At 43.3% G+C, this 17,697-nt stretch overlaps 1 protein-coding gene across 1 annotated transcript in view; it reads right to left on the bottom strand.

Moving 5' to 3' along the window:
* LOC126355722 (uncharacterized) overlaps positions 1-17,697 on the bottom strand; it is a 169,776-nt gene that overhangs the window by 24,734 nt on the left and 127,345 nt on the right. The window contains exons 10-11 of the mRNA XM_050006089.1: positions 9,525-9,728; positions 4,911-5,102 (exon numbers count right to left, since the gene is read on the bottom strand). Of these exons, the coding sequence (XP_049862046.1) occupies positions 4,911-5,102; positions 9,525-9,728 (396 nt within the window). The remainder of the gene's footprint in view (positions 1-4,910; positions 5,103-9,524; positions 9,729-17,697) is intronic.

Below are 17,697 nucleotides of genomic sequence, written 5' to 3'. Positions count from 1 at the left end.
TGTAAACACTTCACAGGTGGTGTGGTCAAAGATGAATTTTTCATAGTGGTAAAGATATAGTTATTGAACAATTGACATGTGCAGGGAACAATTGACACATGCAGGAATTAATTTTGAAACAGATCTTTAAAATTACTGAAATAGTTGTGGCTTGCGAAATCTTTTAGTTCATTTAACATCGATTATGGTTTTTGGTTTTGTGGAGGTATATCTCCAGTTGTTCTAACAGATTTATGGCCTTACCACTGGCTTCATTATGTAATGTTACCAAATTGTTTTCTAGATTTTTGATGACACGCTTCGTTTCCAGCATAAGTTGTGCAGTGACTGATTTTTCAAAGTGGTTGAGCCTGAAAGCATGTACATGTTCTTGAAAACAGGCAGAAACTTCAAAACCTAACCTCAAACCTTTTAGAACTGTCTTAAAGAGTACTTCACAACTGACTGGCTGTTATTTCCAGTCCATTGAAAAATTCTGTAACATTCACTTCAATTTTTTTTCTAACTACTGGCAGGAATCAGCTTTCGGAAGACACTCCATAATGCTCTAGATTGAAAATAGAAACTGTCAGTGCTGTAAGTAGATGAGCCATGTATCGACTCGTGCTACCCCTTGTGTTTAGATTGCATTGGTTTTCCATTTCTTCCCCTGACATGTTTGTTTGATATGTTGTCTGTCATTAAGTGGCTGCTTGGCTGTCTTTTCCCTCTGCTATCGATATCTGCGTTTTTGCTTCCGGGAAACTGCTTTGGAGGAAGTGAGATCCTTGACTAGTTGTAACCTCGTGTGGTGACGCGGAAGTAGGGGTGTTGCGCTCAGAGAGTGTGGTGGACACGGGAGGGCAGCGTGGCTCTCCAGTGCGAAGCAGGCATGGTCAGTTGCACCGAGACGCCACGTGATGTATGTCGGTGGTGTGTAACGAGCGGGTCGAGTTGACGGAAGAGCTCCCCGCGTGTTGGTTGTATACAGAATCGCCCCACGAGTAGTTGCTGTTCATTTCGCCTTGGTGGGACGTTAACAAGCTTCTTTAAATCCTCCGTTTCAACACTTCAGTTTAAAAGGAGACACCTAACATGAAGGAGCGGTCACTACCCGTCAACGTTGCAGAGAAGACGTGAACTCCGGTGACAGAGCGTGTTGTCGCGTGACCGTGGCGTGTTGGGTACGCTGGCGACGCGTGCGCGGTCGGATGTGTGGATCCTTGCCATCGGAGGTCGTGTGCTGCCTGTTTGAGCATAATTGCAAGTCAAGTTCGTGGAAGGTTTAATCATAAAGTAATAATTTTGTGTAACCAGCGTCTCTTCTGCCTTGTGGCCTCCAGCGACCGGATTTCCTGTCCCCGGCACCGGTGTTATTGAAGACAGTGGTTTTCCTCCTCCTCTCGTTACTGTCCCGTTGGAGGTGTAGTTTTAGCAGTTTAATTGTTTCGCTATTTTGTAGTGGGTTATGAGTAAATTCATGCTTCTTGTTAGTCCATCATGTGGTCGCTCATTCAGGACTGTGTGGTGTAATGTTTCCTTGCACGAGTTTAGCTCTAATTCGGTCAGCAAGTTAAAACATCTTATAAAAAGTTTTCGCTGGCTAAAAGTCGGTTCAGCGACCAGCCTGAGAGTGGAAATTGTGTTTAAGGGGCGTACTTAAATTGGTGGGTGATTTGTGGTCACCTTATATGGGTCTGTCATATCTGTTATGTTCTAATGATATTCCAGGACAGTTTGGTTTAAAACTTTTTTAATTCCTCCAAATTTGTAAATTCTTTTATTGCCATTAATCGTGTGTTTGCTGAGACCTGTTTAATGTTCTTAATGGCGGTGTTGGAAGCTTCAATACCTCACCGTACTTTATTAACAAAGTTCTGTATTACTTTAGTAGCCTGTTTACTAATGTTCTTGTTTTAAAAGGTTGTTTATTGCCGTACTGCTAGCTTCTGTGTTTTTTTTAATTTTTAAATTGTTGTATTGCTATAAATTACTTGATTGCCATTAGTGACGTGTTTAAAAGCATGTTTATTACCGTACTGGTAGTTTGTGTCAGATACGAATAAAACATTTATGAAAATCTCAACTCGATAGTAAACTACTAGAAATTTCATTAGGTTGCCCTCAATGGGCTGGGTGAACACAACGACTGTGGTTGTATTGGGTTAGATAGAGCAGCAATTAGTCGTAGAATTAAGTTGCTTTAATGACATAGTGACAACGCAGATCAGATTTCGACCTCTGTCAGGTCATTATCAATGCTAAAACAAATACAAGAGTATATATTACAATGTGATTTACAAAAGTTGTAAGTCCATCACATCATTGTCTTTTAATGTTAACGTTACCTACCAGTGCGGAATTGTAGCAGTTGTTCCCGTTCAAGTGAATGCTTACACAGTTCAACCATTACTGTCGTAAAATTATATGTTGGTTTTACAGTACACAACGGTTTTGCATATGGCACCCTCTGTAAGCTGCGCCTGAAGTTTACAGTTTTTAAGACATTTTTTGTAATATTTATGTTGTATAGCAACTAAGTAGTAACATGAAATTATTATGAGCAAAACTACGTAAGATTACAATCCTTACTCTCGCTGGCGCTAGCAGCGCGACGTATTGAGACGATGCTTACAAGCGCTACTGGCGCCAACAAAGTGCATTTTGTAAACAAAGTCCACGTTGTACCTTTTGTCAAGTAACGACTAATTAAGTTGAGACAGGTCCCAACACGACAAAATATGCAATACTTCCTATAACGTACTTTACGTAGCCATATCAGTTTTATAATTAATTTCAGCCCGTGAGGCGTAAACTGTCACTGTTACGTGCTGTAGTAATTTTAAGCATCGCCATCCTCATATGATGCAAATGAAGGTCTAGCACTCCTTTTCGACTTGAAACTGTCAAAAGAATCTTACCAGCATTTGAGAAATGGGGCTAAAGGAAACGGCTTAAACACGCTATATCCACCGTATTCAGCTGTTTTGGTAGCAAAAATAGCTTGCCGCCCTGCAGCCGTAATCCTTACTTTTACCGAATCAAAAGCTGAGGTACGGTTGCTAGCTTTGTCAGACCACACTGTTCAACGTGTTGTACTGCTGAAACGAGACGATATTTTACATATGAGTGATTCGGAAATGTCTAATATGGCCCTTATTTGTAAGTGGGACTTTGACGGAACCTCCGGCCAAAGCATGTATAAAATGAAGTTTTCAGATTCGAGCATTTCAGATTAAAGTTTATTTTTCACGTTGCTTGTTCCACTGAAACTTGCAGGTGTAAATGAAGAAACTAAAGAAGAAAAGATCTTACGGATTAATCCGAAGCCGTCTTCAACCCTCTTTTGCAGACCACTGAAGTTAGTATTTACAAAGGAAACAGAGCAAACGTCTTTAAATGAGAAAGCGTATTACGACAAACAGATCGAACTCCTCCATGGATGGGAAAGACATTTCCATTAAATACAATTTAAGCATGACCATGGTAGATGGTAAAGTGTGCAATGCTATCACCAACACTAAATCTGCACAACGGTGCTATCTCTGCAAGGCTACGTCTGCCCAATTTCATAACATTGACGATGTTTTGAAAAAACAAGTTACCGCCGATTATCTTCCGTACGGACTATCAACTCTTCACGCCTGGATTCGATGTTTTGAATGTTGTATTCATTTGGCATACCAAATGAAAACAAAAAAGTGGCAGGCACGTAAAGCAGAAGATAAAGAGGAAAAAGGAATACTGAAAGCCAACATTCAAAAAACTCTCAAAGAGCAGCTTGGAATTATAATTGGCATGCCGAAACAAGGGCTTGGCAGTACGAATGACGGAAACACCGCTCGACGTTTTTTTTTAAAACACTCCAACATCAGCACTGATAACTGGAGTTTCCGAAGAACTAATCCACCGTTTCCATATAATTTTGCAGACGATTTCGAGCGGACGTCAGATCGAGTTTGAAAAGTTTCGAGCATACGCCTTAGCAACTGCCAAGCACTACGTGAAAGAATACCCCTGGTACAACATGCCAACAGCAGTCCATAGATTGTTGGTTCATGTACCAGACATTATTTCTTCGGCCATTTTACCCATCGGTCAACTATTGGAGGATGCTCAGGAATGAACCAATAAGTTGATAAAGCAATTTCGTCCGAGTTTTTCTCGAAAGTTTTCAAGAGTTAAGACTATGGAAGACGTGTTCAGGAGATTGTTGGCAACGACAGACCACTATGTTTCTTCCTTACGCAAATCTTCTCCGAAGAAACTGAAGAGTTTGTCGCCAGAAGCCGTTACCCTCTTAGTTCCTGTGGAGGAAGACTATGAAGATTCAGATGCAGATAATGAGGAAACAGTGTTTGAGGATGATGACGATTCAGTTCAAGCAGAAGATGAAAAAGAATAAGAAAATGAAAACTTGTAAATTAAGTTATGAAAAATTTACAAAATAAATAATTGTAATTAAAATGAAATAATTTTTTGTAATATTTTTACCATCTTGTAAGCTATATTTGGTCCTTTCTTCGAGTTTTCCACTTTTTCGGTTTATTTTTTAAGCATTAACTACAATAACCCCTAAATACTGACTTTTATATGAATAAAAATATATAAATATAAATAAATAAAGGACATAAGATTTTGACCGCCATCTTGGATCCACTATTTTTAAGTTTTTTGAACTCCGTCATCATCAGTAACCTCGATAATTCCCTAAAAATTACTTTTATACGTAAAAAATGATAGTAGTGTACATAGAGGCTGCCATCTTGGGTCCGCCATTTTGTTTTTTTCACTTTTTGATATCATATTCTTAATGAGAAACTCCGCAAACCCTTACATACTAAGTTTGGTACAAATTGAACAACTCCTTATGTCTTGAGCAGCTTTTTGGGATTGTGACCCCTGTGCGGCGGCCTCCTAGCGGAACTCACCCGGGTTGTCGGCGAGCAGGCGCAGCCGCACGTAGCCGCCGGCGGGCACGGCCACCGTGTCCTTGGAGGGGGGCGCGCCGCTGTGCGGCAGCCACTGCTCTGCAGCCGGCGGGGGCCGCACGCCCTCCTCCAGCACCCAGGCGCGCAGCCCGTGCACGTGGAACGGGTGGCTCAGGGCGCCCATCACCGGCGCTGCAACACGTGTCGGCCCCTTCAACCACTAGTGGTACATTCTCGATTTGAGAAATTAGCAGTTTACGAGGATTGTTGTTCCAAACTCGACAGTATTTTTATTACTTTTTTTGTCATTACAGTGTCTTTTATTACGCAAATTAACAATTCTGATAAATTTTATCCAGTCACAGATTTGGTATAAGGGCCCACATGAAGTATTGCACCACCCATGACACTGAAAGGTTACAAGCTGCCTACTTTCGTCCTTTCTTTCATATGTTAAGTTCATCTGCCACATCTCACGACTAGCGATAGACACTACACCTAACGTTCAACCTGCTAAAAGCCTCCTGACGTTATTTAATGCTGGGGAATGTACACTGGTGTCCAAAGTCAGAGCAACAAACGGAAATTTTTCAAGCTTTTGCCACAAAACAATAGAAACAGGTGATAGTAAAGTACAGTATGAGTCCAATTCCTAGCCTGTGCGTTGTGGATGGCGAACCACCACTTGTCATTCGGCTGCAGTCCGCCTCCACAGCTGAGCGGTTAGCGCGGCGAAATGCCATGCGCGGGGACCTGGTTCAATTCCCGGCTGGGTCGGAGATGTTCTCCGCTCAAGGACTGGGTGTTGTGTTGTTTTAATCGTCACATCATCATCATTGACTCGCAAGTCGGCGAAGTGACGTTACCTCAAAAAACTTAGGCAAGGCGGCCAGCCTACCCGACGACAAGCTGTAGCCACAGGACTTTTTTTTAATCCAGCAGTGGGTCCTCATGAGGAATTATGTGAACAGCCTGCTATCAATGCCACAATCACCGGCATTTCATACTGTCGCTCGCCCTCCAATGGACCAACTAATTAGAAATACACCAGGAGCAACGAAGTCAGCAGGACTTAGTGGTTCGAGTCGTTCACTGCCCCGATTAATACGGAGACTCAGGGTTATTTTAGATCACTCAATGTGCCAGAAGATTTTTACTCTGACCTTTGCTTTTAAATCAATGTTTTACAGGATTTTATCCGATCACTGTGACTATACAGGATAATTCCGTCGGTTGTGCTGTGCTATTTCCAGACAGTGTAGTCAAGAATCTCTTACCTGGTACACGTACAGTGTACCACGCTGAAAGAATGCGATATTGAGGACACTGGAGAAGACCCCGTTCCGACTTGCTACCAAATTCCTCATCAATAAGTGCTCTTCGGCTACCGATCGTATGCATCCAGCCGAAAAGTATGTCATGACACGCTTTTCCACTTACAGAGGCAGGGAAAGGGTGTGTCATTGTGCTGGATGTCATGGCACGAGGGCATTAAGGGTAATGAAGCAGCAGATGTGGCAGCCAAGGATGCCTGTTTGACAGTACCAATTTATAAATGTGCTGCTCCTGTACGTGCAGTTACCTCGTTATTGAGACGCAACATCGTGCGTCTGTGGGAGGAGGACTGGTTAGGGCTGGAGAAGAACAGGGTGAGGACGACGAAACCAACGACACGACCGTGGCGTTTCATGTTCCGGCCACTGCGACGGCAGCAAGTACTTCTAATGCGCCTCTGGACAGGACACTGTCCTCTGACGCATGGATTCCTCCTTCTGCAGGAAGATCAATCCGTATGCAGTGCTTTTAAGTGAATGCATTTTATACGTATCCGTGAGGGCCACATTTTTCAGTGAACCTGCCCTGTGTTTTAGGTGATGATGAATCTAATGTGACTCATATTTTAAGATTCTGTGTGGTGTCTGGTCTTCTCACGTGGATGGTTTTAATTTGTTTCTAGGCTCGTTGCTTCATCGTTTATTTTTCAGTTGATGGTGTAAGCACAGTTCCTTGTTCTATTATTTTAGACGTGTGGTTACACTGCATGTATTTTACTCGCACACTGCTCTCAGCCATCCGTCTTTTGCTGCTTTGTGTGACAGTACGAGTGAGAGAGTCTCAGGAACGCTGAATGTTCAATTTTTTAATTTACATTTTGTTGCATGCTACTCACAACTGATATTCACACTTGTACTCCTTTAGGTGAGTACGAGCACTGATTAGCTCGCTGTTGAGCGCCTTACGCATACCACCGCTCCATTCACCAAATAGGACTGATAGAGGAAATACAGAAGATCCAAAGAAGAGAAGCACGTTTCGTCATAGGTTTGAATGCGAAAGCGTCACAGAGACACTAATCCACCTGCAGTGGCAGACGCTACAGTAGAGGCGTTGTCCATGACTGTGTAGTCTGCTCTTAGAGTTACGAGAGGAGGAGTCAGCCAGTATGTTGTTTCCTCCTACTGTATACGTCGCCCGAGGCCCTTGAAGGTAAAATTAGAGAGATTCCGGCTCACACGGACGCTTAACAATAGTCGTGCAAGCGCACCGTTAGTGCTGGAACCCGGATACAGTGTACTGGAACTTATGCTCGTTTTCCTATTTGGGTATATGTCTTATTTTTGTTCTGATTATTTTTATCCATTCATTCGCCTAAGTAGTTTACGGCAAAGATTAAAATGCTGTATGCCCGCAGCAATTAAGGGTATCGAGCTAGCGATAAAAGATGAAGAACATTAATTTTCTTATGTTTGTGAAAAATCCTATCAGATGTTCCACCGATCTTGTACTCCTGTCTTTTCCCGCTGTACTTCTGTTTTTTCCCGTCCATAATAGACGACGTGGATTTTTGTTTAGTTCATGCTAATTACATTAATTCTTACAGAACAAAGTCAACTTAATTTACTAATTGGTTATTTGACCTTATCTATCTGCTTTACTGGTACCTGTAATAGAGAAGCAAGAAATTTGAGCAAAGCAAACTAGCCTCCGCAACAATGTCTTAAAAGAAGAAGAGGAGGTATATACCTTCAAGGCGAGAGGAAGTATCATGTAATAATCGAATATTAAATGTTACAGATTTTTCATGTATACGAAAAATAATAAGCCTTTCTGGAAAGTGTGCTGTGCGTAAAGTTAATGTACGGTTTAAAGAGCACAAGACAATATGCGGCAATAACCCATCCACATTTGCTGCACACTTAAAAGACACCAGTCACAAAATTCATAATATAGATGGATCACTTCAAATATTACGTAAGTTGCAGAAAGGAAAAGTCATGGATCTAATGAAAAGAAGAGCTTCGCAACGATTGCTCGAAAGCAACGCGTTCCCAGTATAGCGTAAAACATTTCGGGTTTATTTTACGAGCATAACATGGAGACATAGAATGATGATGTTTGGTTTCTCGGGCGCTGAACTGCTTGGTCATCAGCGCCTGTACAAAGTCCGAATCTTTACGTAGTGCAATTTTCTTTTCTCAGTCCAATGTTGCGACTGTCACAACTGATGATGATGAAATGACGAGGGCAACGCAGACATCCAGTCCCAGGGCAGAGAAAATCCCCAACCCAGCCTTGAATCGAACCCGGGACCCCGTGATCCTGAGGCAGAAACGGGAGTCATAGGAGCAAAGACATACAAGACGTAATTTACTACTAAAAATCGTGTACAAAGGAGTTGAAAATGACCTAAGGCAACTGAACAATCGTACATAAAATAAAGAGAATGGCAGCTGAAGGCATCATGAACTCTTTCAAAAAACTCATCGCAGCCACAAACGATATCACACTGAAAATTATAGAACTCAGTATATTGGAGTTCTTGCGTGGGGCCAGCAAATTTCCATCGTAATTATTACTCCTAGAATCATTAATTAATCAGTAGAGGAGAAAGAGATATTGATATACCAAGTACCCTCCACCGCACACCATAATTTGGATTGTGAAGCGTAAATGTAAGTGTAGCTGATCGGACATGTATTAGGAAATTAAGGAATACCTTCCACGGAATTACATGCAACTGCAGGGGGCAGAAACGGTTGCGGGAAACTGATATTGTAATAAACAAGCGATGTAGAACGTTTGGGGTATGAGCTACTCTGAGATGAAGAGACTGGCACAGGCATGAGGAAAACATGGTGGGACACATCAACCCAGGCAGAAAAACATAAACCAAAATAACAAAAGGGTGCCTGTCACTAGTGTTAGCGTCAGTAGATACGTGAGCTTGTAACTTAAATTAATGAGGCGTTCCATTGTGTCTGGCATATTTAAAGGCTGAGAGAGAGCCCTTTCATCTACAACAGTAAATGTAATAACATGTGGAATAATGGGGGATGTTTGTGTCGCTCTGGCACAATATTTCGGCCACGTAATTCATTGCCTTCTTCAGGTGCTACCTGAGACTGGACAAGATCCTCCAACACGGCAGCCTCAGGCAGCACCTGAAGAAGGCAACGAGTTACGTGGCCGAAATGTTGTGCCAGAGCGACACAAACATCCCCGATTAATCCACACGTCAAGATCTCGCCGGGAAAGCCTGAAGAGTTACAGTAAATGTAATGTTGCAAGAATCGTGAAGTGCGGTAGGGAGGCAGTAAAAACAAAGGAACTCACACTGGTCGATCAGCAGCAGGTCGACGGTGGCGCCGAGCGGCAGGCGGATGACGTGCGTGCACTCTGCGAAGCTGCGGCCCTCGCCCGCCCCGGAGCAGAGCGAGCCCCGGGGCAGGTCGTCCAGCTGGGTGAGCAGCGGGCTGCCCGGCGTCACGAACGACACGTTGTTCATCGTGCCCGCCACCAGCACGGGCAGCGGCGGCTCTGCGGGCAGGCAGGCAGGCAGGCAAACCGCCTCAGGACAGGCTAACCTCCGAAAACATTTACAGCCACATTACGACACTCTCGTCCGAAATGAGCTCACAAGACAAAATGCCAGTGACCCCCTTCCAAGAGGACAATCATCATTCTTTTCTCTCTGCTCCCTTCAGTAACACATACACACTTATCAAACACATACAACATTGATACATCTCACACACATACAGTATCTTAATTTTTGGCCAAGACAACGTTCTCAATGAAGGACGATATTCCAGAAGCAAATTAATACAGTTCCAATCACCCAATTGAAGGTGAATGCCGGAACTGGTAAGCCCATCCCCCCACCCATTCCCAATTGGGATCCCCCATCTGTCCCAATATCAGCTTGTCTGATAAATGGCTAAATAGAACCACGACTCTTTGACGGACTCTTTGTATCCTGAATCCCTTGTTATCCAGCCAGCCATCCTCCCACATTGTATACTACCTGACAAAGAAGTGAAACACCCCAGAAGCATTCAATGTAACTTACTAATATCGCTGGCTAGGATGGCCGAGAGTTTCTAGGCGCTTCAGTTTGGAACCGCGTCGCAGGTTCGAATCCTGCCTCGGGCATGGATGTGTGTGATATCCTTAGGTTAATTAAGTTTAAGTAGTTCTAAGTTATAGGGGACTGATGACCTCAGATGTCAAGTCCCATAGTGCTCAGAGACATTTGAACCATTACTAATATTATACACACACAACCATCTGCAGATAAGGGAATGAGTAGAGTAGTATTTCTCTGTCAAAGGCAGAATGGGTACCAAAGTGTACTAACATTGTTCATGTTGTACTGGGACAGTGTTCAATGGATGAGAACAGCGTCAGATATCGGTGATCACTATGCACATTATGGAAATACTGTGTACTCGAGTGAGACTGCATTACCAGCATCTGACAAAGATTGAAAGGGACCTCATTTTGAGTCTCCATTTGGCCGGCTGTTCGAATCATGTAAGTCCAGATTTGTGGCGTCTTTCTTTATTCGTGTCAGAGGTACACTACAATGAACACATATACAATACATACGAAGAGTACTATACAGTATTCACCCAGAATTGGCACCTTTGGTACTGTTGGGTGCTGCAGACATTAAGTGCTTCATGCTACAGCTGGCCAGGCATAACTTCAATTTGAAGAAATGCTGGGTTGTCTGCAATTTAGCGCATTCGCACAGTGTTGTGTTGGAAGTTGGAAGTTCCATTTTAGTAGATTGTCCTTCGATCTTGCGACTTTGGTCTGTAGTCTGTTCGACGACTTCCAGATGATCCACTTCTACATGTGTCCAGTCCGCCTGCTTAGCTGGCTGGTAACGTGCTCACCTGTCATGCAAGCAAGCCTGGGTGCGATTCCCAGCCAGGTTGGAGATTTTCTATGTTCACAGACTGGGTGTTGCGTGGCCCTCATCATCACTTCATGGCGCGCAATGTGGCTTCGAATGAAATAAGACTTGCACTTGGCAGCCGAACTTCCCCGAAAAGGGGCCTCCCGGCCAATGATGCCATACACTCATTTCATTTTTTTTCCATGTGTCCAGGTGGTAGGGATTCTTGTGGTGTCATCCAGTTTCTCAGGTGTTGGCATCTTTCTTTCCACTTGATGAGTCGGTTAGCCGCAGCTGTACCTTCCAAGGACTGTGAAGTTCTTAGGAAACGCTTCCTGCACTTCAGTCTTGGCTTGGCAAGTTGATGTCCGAAGAGTGGATGTGAGGTTACTGTGTTTGATTCATGCCTGTCGATGTTAGTGCCGACCTCTCTTGTGATGTCACGTGGAGCAATGCCAGTGAGACATTGAACTTTGTCCATGGACTAGATTTTCTAGTACTGAACCGAGCATCAACATTCCAGAAGTACAAGCAAATTTGTGGGGCACTGAGATGGGACAGTGGTCCAATCTTGCACTGCAATGGCAGGTATACTTGTCAAAGTTGCAGACGATCACGCCTGACCACGACAACGGAATATCGGAATATTGCACACCAAGTACATTGCAATCGCTTCACACCTGCGTCTGCAATCGGAGAACAAGTAATGTAATCCCTGCAGCAGTGTCATCCCACATCGTTGGTCGAAGAATAGCAGCAGTGGGACTGGCGAGTTACCACTGTCATTAACGCCACATTACAGATTGTTGTGATTGAAGTAGGGCAGTGACCAGAAAGCAGAGACTGTTGTGTTCACTGATGAATCACAGTTCTTCACTAACACCGTCGGCGATTATGGTGGAGACCTAGGGACAGGATCCAGCCTTCCAATGTTTTGGAGAGGTGCGACGATGTTACTCCAGGCGTCATGGTATCGGGAGCCGTCAGGTATGACTTTGGCTCGCAGTTGGTATAATTGAGGTACATCTGATGGCACAACAGTTCGTCACCGGCATCCAACGTTATCATTTGTTATTTCTCATGGTACATCGCCACAGAGCAGCTTTTAAAGAGGACAGTGCCCATACACACATAGCTTGAGTCAGCGTGAACTATCTGGTTGATACTGAGGTACTTTCATGGTCAGCAAGATCCCCTACCTGACCCCTCTAGAACTTGTCTAGGACCAGCTCACATATCAACTCTGCCCAAAGCCCAAACGTCAGGATCCAGAACAACAAGGATCAGTCACAATTATCGTTGGTCAGCTTGCCAAACAAGCGGACGCAATGAGGGGCTGCAGCTAAATACTGCCAATTGGACTCATAGTGTCATATCCTCCGCAAATGTAACTCGGTTCCGTAATCAGTGAAATAACATCACAAATACGCTCCAGCGCCAATTTCATTCTGTTTCCTCCTCCTGATTCACTTTTTTCATCAGACATTACACCTACCCTCACAACCCAGCCCAACTCGATCACCTAACAGCTTTAACTATCCCAAAGGCCAATCCATATCCATCTCTTCATTACTCCTTCTAAATGCAGGTCCCTCCTGTCAAGTGATTGTGAGCACCGTTCGTCTTATCTTTCTGGCAACAATGGACTCACATTCAGGAGGACGATGCTTCAAATCCGTCGTCAGCCATCCTGATTTAGATTTTTCGTGCTTCCGCTAAATTGTTTCAGGTAAATGCCAGGACGATTCCTTTGAAAGGGCACAGCTGATTTCCTTCCCCGCCCTCCCATAAACCGATGGGACTGATGACATCGCTGTTTGGTCCACTCTCCCAGACAAACCAACCAACCAGCTTTCCGGCAACTCTTGTTTTTAAATATCATACGTTTTCCTGAGTCTTATTCGAAATATCGTCAACGAACAGCGTTCTTTTGTGTGTTTTGAAACATCAGTATACACCTGAAGAGAAGAGTACTGTTCTGCTGCCAGCTGACCCTCTCCCTTGTGATGAAGGAATAAAGTAACAATAAAAATAGAGAAACAATGCACACAAACACACTAAACAGCTTCAAGCGTTGTACATGGTGCAGAAATTGTACCAGACGTCAAATGACTTTTCATCGCAGGTGTAAGACATGGCAATGAAGTGGTGCATATATGGCAGTCGGTTGTATGAAAAGCACAGTAACATGAGTCGATACAGGAACGTGGCAGAATGGCAGAAAGGAGTATATGATCACATTGTGAATGAAGTTGCCTAATTTCCTGATGTATCAGTGCGGTCTAACCTACATGTCTACTAGAAATACTGCATCGCTCAGGATAGGTAACGTGGCAGATGAAACACTGTTCATAAAGAGATCCTTACATACAGATACCAGAAATGAATGTCATATCTAGTCAATGATAATCGGTTTCAAATCCGACAGGAATATCTGGTGTCGGTGAATGCATATGCATCTAAACCAGTTTCAATGCAAAGGGAACTGCATGCATTGATGTATGTAGAGGAATTGCTCGCAGAAGACTCACAGCAGCAAACTGACAGCAACTGGATAATGTCCAGCTGGGAGAATTTGACAGCTGCTGTAGAGGCGTTTGGGGCTGGTTTCTTTACAACATTAAGCCAATTGTGTGACTTTGGCATGACACCATACAGGCTGAATCAAAACACCAGCAACGAACTTCCAGAGGTTGATCACAGATACCTTCTGAGTATTTTGAATTGAGGGACCTGCTGTCTCCAGCGGCTTATTACAGAGTAATAATGAGATTATGATTTATTCGGTTTGTTACCGCACTCACCCCTTTTACTGCGAAAATACCTTCACAACAGTGAAGAAGCCTGTAATATGCTATGAGGAAAACTTACACTACACACAACACACAGTTATCAGATGGAAGACTGAATTTTGGTGTAGTTGCCGTCGCTGTGGGAATAGCTTACCGTAGCATTGTTGTGTCGCTGTTCCGTTGCATGCTGTGAATTCATACATGGCGTGCACGTCAGTCAACTCTTCATCATGCTGGCCGATGTGGCCGAGAGGTTCTAGGCGCTTAAGTCCGGAACTGCTCTGCTACTACGGTTGCAGGTTCGAATACTGCCTCATGCATGGATGTGTTGAATGTCCTTAGGTTAGTTAGGTTTAAATAGTTCTAAGTCTATGGGACGGATGATCTCAGATGTTAAGCCCCATAGTGCTTAGAGCCATTTAAACCATTTTCTTCATCAGTAAACCTATCCATACAACCGTGTATCACTGTTTAACACTGCCCGATGAACAAACTCAAGACAGAACCGAGCAGTACTGGATGTAAGCTTGAAGGCGAAGAGTACTACTGGGAATTACTGTTGTCAACATCATGTATGTGAGCGAATAGAAACAAGACACCCAGCGCATACTGTTGACATTTGCAGTTGTGCGCTATTTTTAGTGCAGAGCTAACTGGGTCAAGAACCCAAACGAAAAGCTACGATATGCCTGAGATGGTGGGTCCATTATACCAAAATACCAATGGTATCTCCGAACAATTTCTGAAAGTTTGTTGGTTGACTTCTAGTGTATTTCGAGCGACTGAGTGCACTCCTGTGTCCATGCGTAACTATTATTCAGCCACATTGGCACTATATACTTGTGAAAACCGTATTTAATGTCAGACATTGAAGTTAATTCAATTCCCTTGGTCCTAATTTTTGCACATATTGGTAAACCTACAGTGTGAGTTACTGACAACATCTTTATTGATTTTGAGTTAAGCAATAAATTTAATTTAATGTTTTTCATTTTAGTATGCCACACATGAATTAACCACTCTCGTATCACACACGTAAGTTAGTTCAGAGTAACATAGTGAGGTTAGGTCAGCAGCTGATTACACGGTCATTTACAATATTTAAATTTAGGCTGGCGATGCAGCTGTGTTATAAACGTCCCCCAAAACTCATGGACTCCATGGCAGACACTACACTGTCATCTTCCATAACAAAAAAAATGGTTGTCAGCACTATGGGACTCAACATCTGAGGTCATCAGTCCCCTAGACTTACAACTACTTAAACCTAACTAACCTAAGGACATTACGCACATCCATGCCCGAGGCAGGATTCGAACCTGCGATCGTAGCAGCAGCGCGGTTTCGGACGGAAGCGCCTACAACCTCTCTTTTCTTTTTTTTCTCATTTTGTTCTGTATTGTTCGTGGAATTTGTTCAGGACGGACGTCCGATGACACCCGTTTAGGTTCTTCGTTGATCCGTTCACTCAGTTTTTTATTACAGAGAGTAGCTAACCGTGTGACAGAACACGCTGAGCTACCGTGCCGGCTCCGCTCGGCCACAGCGGTCGGCCATCTTACATAACATATTCTTTATGAACCAAATTAGCCCTCCTCGTAAGTGGAGACACCTCTGAATGCGGTTTCGCAACTCCTTACCAATTTGGACAGATAGGCAAGTGGGATACAGCTGCATTCCTTCACAGTGGTTTCTGATGGGACATGACGATCGTAAACCGCTGCTTTCAGAATGGCCCATGCCTTATCAATGCAGCTGAGGTCTGGATAATACGGAGGCTGTTCCATCCGAATGACTCTATTCTCTAATAGACAGGTCTTCACAAGATAGTAATGATGGGGGGAGTGCATTGCGTGAATCCCGCTCCAATATGTTTACCAAATGCAGCCACAGTGCGTGCAAGGATGTTGTCCCTATCTTCATACCGGCCACTCTCTCATGTCCTGGCGCAAGGGGTGTCCTGCAGCCATACGTGATTCCACCCCAAAAAATGACTGAACTGCCTTGATAGAGGGCGGCGGTCTACGATACAGTTGGCGTCTAGGCGTTGTCCTCATTGTCTCGACACACGAATATCTGGGTGGAGACTCATACGGATGTGATCAGAAAAGAGCGTTGTGTCCCACTGCTGCCTAGTCCACAAAGATGTTTCATGCTCATGCGATATGATAATTTGAATTCTATAGTGTCACGGGCAGTGCTGCAAAATGGTTCAAGTCATACCTCGCTAACAGGAAACAAAGGGTGTCAGTGAAAGGGACTAGTGAATTAAGTCATCATTCATCATCAGAATGGGAAGGAATTACATGTGGTGTCCCACAAGGATTCATCTTAGGGTCATTGCTTTTTCTTGTGTACATTAATGCTCTCTCATCTGTTACACTGCCAGAAGCAGAGTTCGTTTTGTTTTTGCAGATGACACAAGTGTTGCAATAAATAGTATGTCGAGTGTAGTTCTAGAAAGATCTGCTAATGATATTTTCACGGATATTAATAAATGGTTTAAAGCCAACTCACTGACATTAAACTTCGAAGAGACTCACTATATATAATTCAGATCCTGTAAGAGGTTTCCACCCAGCATATGCATAAAGTATGAACAAGAACAGATAGAAGAGGTTGACAGTCCTAAATTTATGGGATTACAACTTGATAATAAATTCAGTTGGGAGGAGCACACCACAGAACTGCAGAAACGCTTTAACAAATCTGTATTTGCAATTCGAATGTTAGCAGACATAGGCGACATAAAAATGAAAAAGCTTGCATGCTTTGCCTACTTTCATTCCATAATGCCAAATGGTATAATATTTTGGGGTAACTCTTCAAGGCAAACAAAAGTTTTCAGAGTCCAAAAGCATCTAATATGTATCATTTGTGGAGTAAATTCATGGACGTCCTGTAGAAACCTCTTCGAAGAACTGGGTATACTAACTACTGCATCTCGGTATATTTACTCCTTAATGAAATTTGTCCTAAATAATATATCTCTTTTTCCAACAAACAGCTTAGTTCATCTACACAATACCAGGAACAAAAATGATCTGCACAAGGACTTAAAAGCAAAAAGCGGTCCATTACTCAGGAACACTCATCTTCAATAATTTGTCAGAAAATATAAAAAATTTAGTTACAAATAAAGGTCACTTTAAAAGGAGCCTGAAAGACATACTAGTGGCTAACTCCGTCTACTCCACTGACGAATTTTTTAATGGAAACAAATGATGTATTGTATATACTCATACTATTAGAATTGTTATTTCAGCTTAAAACAATGATGTGCTATATATACTCATACTATTAGTATTGTTATTTCACCTTTAAAAAAGTGACATGTTCCACATCCACGAGGATCTCCTCAGCACAGATCTATGGAACGAAAAACTAATGTAATCTAATCAGCACATGTCCGGCTCCTGTGACACATATTACCTGGTTAAGGAGTACCTGCTTCAAACTACCACCACAGACGTGTAGCATTGGGCTCAAGGTTTCTACTTGCTGTTATACGCAGATACCCGGCCTACACACCTGTTGCTTTTCTTCTGCGGCCGCTTCTGTGACGATGCTCAACTGATTCTGTCGTTAGTACCTATTTCCAGATCCTAGAGACATCACTTTGCTTCACAGCGACATTCGCAGCGACGCCTGTCTGTCTCAATCCGTGCCCCATTATAATGACTGCAAGGAGCCTGTCATCGTACGTTATTGTTGTGCGAACCTCCCTGAAGTAGCAGAAGTCTCGTAATGACACACAGCACAGATATTGCAGTGTTTACAGGTCACACAGTTGCCATAGGCTGCACATACT

This window comes from Schistocerca gregaria, chromosome 3 (assembly GCF_023897955.1).
Source record: "Schistocerca gregaria isolate iqSchGreg1 chromosome 3, iqSchGreg1.2, whole genome shotgun sequence".
Taxonomy (NCBI): Eukaryota; Metazoa; Arthropoda; class Insecta; order Orthoptera; family Acrididae; genus Schistocerca; species Schistocerca gregaria.
Note: the sequence above shows the minus strand (reverse complement) of the source record. Positions and strands in the feature narration are given on the sequence as shown.